At 33.2% G+C, this 6,443-nt stretch overlaps 1 protein-coding gene across 1 annotated transcript; it reads left to right on the top strand.

The window, feature by feature from the left end:
* The first annotated feature begins 3,970 nt into the window (after window positions 1-3,970).
* On the top strand, window positions 3,971-6,000 carry LOC149480072 (uncharacterized). Its single transcript, XM_089707657.1, has 2 exons — window positions 3,971-3,974; window positions 4,436-6,000. The coding sequence occupies exons 1-2, from the start codon at window positions 3,971-3,973 to the stop codon at window positions 5,998-6,000; spliced, it is 1,569 nt and encodes a 522-aa protein (XP_089563783.1).
* Window positions 6,001-6,443: the final 443 nt, after the last annotated feature.

The following is a 6,443-nucleotide window of genomic DNA, read 5'->3' as shown; positions in this document are numbered from 1 at the left end:
TTTGCACAAGAACTGAATTCGTATAATTCGTTACATTTTTTATAGTGAATTAAGTTTTAGTGTTTTGCCTCCTTTCACCGTGTAAAACGTGTAAAAAGCCACGATATTTAGGTTATTATTGAAAGTGTAGAATTAAATAGTAATTTTGTGTGAAAACGTGACAATTAGGCGCCTGGGACTTTGTATTAGCCTGTTGAATAACAGAGCGAAGCCGACATTTCCTAAAACATTTGTTTGAAAGTGTCAAATCATGCCTTCCATTTACGATATTTTGGTGAAGAATGAACCTTTGGTGCAAGACAACCTTTACAAGTAGGTATCCGCAGTATTGATTGGAATACACGTACCTACAGCTATTCAATTACAACGAAAGTTACAACGAAATTAACTTAAATTAATTAAAGTAACTTCACCAAATTAATTTCCTAACTCAATCCAAGTCACCAACTGCAACAAATATTTAAGAATACCTACCTTATGTTATATGTACGTCACACTACGGCGAGAAATCATTTCGATACATTAAATTACATATGGAATCCACTATGAATAATGAATTGAAAATTAAAATTTTAAAATGTTCAATAAAAAAATTGTTTCCGCCCAAAGGTTTCTCATCTCTGGCAACTACTGGGTGCCATAATGTTTGGTTGTTTACGAACTTCAAGGCGCACGCACCGAAGATATTTATCTATGACTCAATGAAAACACGAGAAAATATTTAGTGAAAACTATTTACTAAGAGATAGGAATCTGAAAGAAACTTTGGAAATAACGTGAAATATGTTTTGAAAGTATGCACGCAATCGGCAATACGGCTTCGGAGGACGTTTACATATTCCAATTTCCAGGGAACAAGGCATACTTACATAGGTAGCTGTAGCTGTATACTGGAATACATATAAATTTTTTATATTAACTATGTTTTTAAATCATAAAAGATTAGCTTTTATTTTATTGAAAATGTTTCTATTTGAATTTGAACATTATACCTACCTACTCCAAAGTGCATGTACAAGTACTTCGATTAAACTAGATTTGACGGCACAACACTAATGCACGAACATAATTTGCAATTAATGTCCGATACCGTGTTATTAAGTTTTCAATTTCACTAAAAGCAACGATCAAACGTACAAGGGGAACATTAGCGTGTCACACAGCTGTTTTTATTGTATTCACTTATTTTATTTAAAGGAATTTCTCAATTGTCATATGTTATATACCTATCTATTAATTAAGGAGAAAGAAGTAAGTATGTGATTTAAAGTAGCAATGGTATACCTATTACCTAGAAGCTATAAACATGATCAATTTTTGTACATGTGGAGGTTTTACAATATCAAACTAAATCGTCAGATTAAGCTTCAGATATTAATGCACGCACATAACTTGTAGTTGCTTTTACTTGTTATACAATTATTATTTCGCACACACTTTCTCGCTAAATAGAGCTGATATAGATATATCATAGCACTTCTATATGCTTTATTTTCAAAGTAGTTATTTTAATTAGCTCTACATTTAGCCGTTTTATATATTTTGTAGTTATGTATTTATTAACTAGAACTGTTGTTAATCTTGGAAATGAACTTTCAATTTTTTTGGCCCTTCATAGAGACCTGTATTAGTCTGGTAACATAGGGACTAGGTATCTACATTGTACATTGTACAATGTAATATGTATTACAGTATTAGAATATTGCATCAAGTATTTTCGTTCCGATTGGTCGGACGCGCAATTCTTAACGCCTTACACCTAAGTGTGAGAAGGCAGTGTAGCTTTAAGTGGCATGTAAAGGAAGAGCTTCAGAGCGGCGGCTTCGCCCCTCTAATTACCGCTCCGATACGTCCGATAGCGCTCGCTTTTATCTCGCCTTCCATTAAGCAAATATACAGCTTGAAACCCACTAATCATACACTACACTATTTTCCAACGCTAAAACCAATTAAAAATATTTTGATAGACAAAAGTAAATTCTAATTATAGCGCGCAATGATTGCCATCGTTTCGTATACCTACGCTATGTGCTAATGGAAGGTTTGTCAGTGCTGTAAACATATTGGTTTTACCACGCTGTTTTTAATTTATTCGTGAACAATTGTGAAGAGGCGGAAATAACAACCTATTACGTGGTTTGTTAAAAAATGGTTCCCGGAAGATTTCGCGTGGGTACTTACTTTATATTCCGCCAAAGTGCTTTTTGTTTTTGTTTGTGCTTTTAAGATGCTATCAATAAGTTAAGATAATTATAAGTTATAAAACTTGGTTAAATTAAATAATTATAAGAAACGTTTGTTACTAAGATTTTAGAACTTGGATGTTAATAGTTCGAAAATCTTCATATTGAGAGTCGAAATCTGGGTTTTGTCATAGGACAGCTATTACACATAGCCAATAGTGATAGACTTAGCCGCTACGTGTCACTAATTAGCTTCAGCCTACAGTGTAATATCAGTTTGAAATAATTTAAGATAAATGTGCCACGGTTAATGGACCGAACAAAGGCCCGCTCGGCTAATTTGCGAATTAGTGAGCGATGAGTGCTGCCGCCCTCTCGCTGCAATTCAATTAATTAACCTTTGTCGCGGACACAGCCGTGTTACATTCGGGAAACTTTGCTATGGCGCTTTGTGCAGAAATTATATTGTGTAAATCTATACGGTGTGTGGTTTATATTTAAAATTGCCTCTGATTTTTAACTTTCAAAAATAGCGTTGATTTTTAATTTACTGAAGTTATTTACGATTATATTTTACTTATACCTACGTTGTTTTTCTTCTTTCTATGGGTAGGAGGGTAATTCTGGATTTAATCCTTAATAGTTACCTACTTCTCGTTGTTATCATACATAAGTCCTATTAATGTTAGGTACCATAAGCGTTCTATACTAGACGAACGGCAGAGGCTACCTACAACACTTGCCGTGCGTCTGTTAGAACTCTAACGTAGGTAATTTATTTTTCGTAAGTAATTTTTTTGTTTGTTACCAAATCCAGAATCCCAGAAAGTCTGAATGTGTCGTACAGATAGTACAATTGGTATAGGTACTTACTACATATATCTACCTAAGTAATTTTCTTTAAACGTAGGTAAAACAACGTAAAAGAGTGACGATGATAGGAAACATAGTAGGTAAGCATCTCTATTACCTAGGTACTTAGTTCTCATTCGACTACCTTCCTAAAGTTCAGTGCGATAGCCTAATGTTAGGTAAGTACATTAGTCTTAATTATCCTCATACTCATTAAAAATAAACGCATGCATACTAATCTAAATAATTGAACGAGTTCGAGTAAACTATAAATATATTAAATTAACACTGATGACATCATTTATTTTAATTTTATTTGACTTGAGGAAGCGAAGTCAGACACAAATTAGAGAAAAGAATATTTATTACAAAAGTTTACACATAGGTAGTTAACCAACTGTTTAGATGTATGTTACATCAATTAATATTACTGCTTAGTGACAAAATGTAGCAATATCATAGATCATAATTGATTATTGTCGTATATTCCGTAGCGCGTCGGTAATGTTATTTGGTCGCGTCTAATGGAGTAAGTGCTTGGCAAATGCGCCGTGCCACTGAGCTTTTAATGCAATTTCGTCTCCCTTTGTACGAGAATTGGCGCAATCATTCCATTTACACTTTGTTTCGCCAACATTCTCACTACCCGCCGCTACGCCGCACCGGCTTTTAGCGACAACTAAATTGCTACTCTTTTCTCTACTACACTCTGTTGGAAAATATTTTTGAGTGCTAACGTAGTCGGGGATTTTAAGGCTTTTTTATTCAGCTTTGAATTGGGAATTTGTCGAAGTAGCTCTATCTGTTCGTGTAGATTTTGGAAGGCGGAATTAACAAGAAGGTAGGTAGGTTTTTGTGTTCTTTTCGATTCCCATTAGGTACTTCGTTAGCCTAGTTATATACTTATCTACATGTAGATTTTTTTTCATGTGAATATGGGTGTGAACATTCGATATTGTTTAAAGTCCAAAAATATTAAAGACACTGTTTCACAAAATTTTTAAATGCATGGAATTAAAATTATCAATAAGTACCTACATAATGAAAACTTTTTTACTTATATGTCATTCATTTTGTAAAAATGACAAACAGCAGTAATTTTTTGCCAATTGCGAAAGCTGTGCAATGTGTTTTGCTATTCTGCAATTTATATCCCTCTTAGATATATCCCCATTCGGTGAATTTATTTTATTTTAGTTTTGACTGTGTGATAATTTAATATTGTTTGCAAACATGTTTAATAGAAATTTTAATATAACCAACAATATACATTTGAATAGTAAGTAGGTACCTAACTATATACATTCACTTTAGCAAACTAAATTCACGTTGGCACACTGTTAATTGCTGTTTATTTCATTTACTTATTTGATATTAATGAAACATTAGTATTCTTCTAGCAAACCGTAACGTCATACATCCGAGTATATCTTTACACCCTGTGGAGGAAAGAGAAATCAATCCAAATGCAGAGATCACCGAAATTCTAAACTCTTCTGACGAGATTGAAGAAAGGAAAGATTCAGAAAACTACAGCTTTGCTCACGCATGGTCTTATATTAGTCAAGACTTATTCACTAATGAAGATAGTTATAGAATAAACGAGGCAGCAAGAGAAAGACGAAGGAATAAAAATAATGAAGATCAACAATATTCAAACAGACCAACCATGAATAAGACTTACGATCGTAGTCCAAACCACCTGTATCCCAGTTTTTATACTTTAGATAGAAATTACTCCAATGATCAAGAGTACAAATCGTATCATAATCGGCAAGTCAATCGCTTCACTATTCCAAATAATCTAGGTACATCTAGTACTTCATCAGATGATCCAAATGCTGACATAGAATTAATACAATGCGGTGACGCGATTTCCAATCGCGACTACTGGAATGACACTCTTGAACCATATAATGAAGAAATCTATTTCGCCCAAGAACACGACAAAGATAAAAGAACCATTTGGATTTACTCTTATAAGAATAAACGTATTCTGTCGGACAATGATTATATGTTAACCAATATATCAAGTAGCTGTACCAGTTCAACTGATGAACTAGAATTTGAACCGACTAAAGAGGCCAATATTAATCGCATAGCCACACCTATACCATATATTCCAAGATTAAACTTGAATTTAACGTCAACATTGCCAACTGTTACAGAAGTCACAGAGCCATTAAAACAATCTTCAATGAACGATGCAGATGTTAATAATGCAGCTCCAATAAATTCTATTCAAAAGACTCCCGATACTTGGTCTAGTCATGAAAAACGACAACCTTCGACTAATCGATCTAAGTCCAATGCAAACCATTCACAAGACAACCGTAGTATTTCATCGCCAAGAGCTAAAAGATTTCATCCAATGACCAAATATGATAGAAATAATAATAAATTTCAAACCAATGAGAATTTAGTGTACTGTGAACCTAACATAAACATAATTACGAATAACAAAGGGAATGATTCTGGACGTTATGATGATGAACCAGACATACAAGTTGTAGAAAGAGGAACAAGTGTCGATCACCTCGAAAATGAAACAATCAATTTAGAGTCGTCCAATCAATTACTAACTGAAAAACCTAGAATACAAATAATCTCAAAACCTGTTAAAGGGCAAGAAGTATCAGATCCTATTGAAAAACTTGAAGGCAATTGGATCGGTGATAATAGAACTAATGATGAACCATCGATATTATATGACATCAATAATGAGAATAATATTGAACAAAAGGAATTGGACGTTACACACGTAATACCAACAAGTGCTAATCAATTTTTTATAAGAAATTTACCTTTGCTGAAACCAGCGGAATGGAATGAATACTTGCCTATTACAGGTAGCGTTCCTTCTTTAGAACTAACTATTGATACGGACTTAGAATCAACAAAAAAATCATGGTTTAAAAAATTATTTACATGTGTCAAATGTTTGAAAATTAATAAAAACTTATAATTACCATGCATCAATAAAACACGTGATTTTCAATTGCGAATTTATTAAATTCAATCACTTTGAACTCCCAGTAATTGAAGTACTTAGACAAAATACATCTGTCACAAAGGTCGATTTACATTGCCAAGAAATGTTAAAAAGATCATTCAAAAGTTTTATTTACATGCAGTATACTATCACAATATTGAAGGACACAGAATTTGTAAAGCACTGAATAAAAACGTCAATTCATCAGATACCTGTAACGGGAATGTATGGTTGAAACCTCCTTATTTGAAAATAATACCTTGTACTTAATATAAAATGCTCGATCCGCGGAAACAAATTATAAGCGGATATTACAGACAACTGGCCAACTCAACTTTGGCTAATCAGACACCCAAATTTTTTTAAAAACCATTATTAAGGCTTGTACGCTATTTTCACAAAAAACTTTGTATTTC

Source organism: Colias philodice, chromosome 19 (assembly GCF_061535455.1).
Source record: "Colias philodice isolate Cphi_HAF_F1 chromosome 19, ilColPhil1 Martin Lab GWU primary, whole genome shotgun sequence".
NCBI classification, from domain to species: domain Eukaryota; kingdom Metazoa; phylum Arthropoda; class Insecta; order Lepidoptera; family Pieridae; genus Colias; species Colias philodice.
Note: the sequence above shows the minus strand (reverse complement) of the source record. Positions and strands in the feature narration are given on the sequence as shown.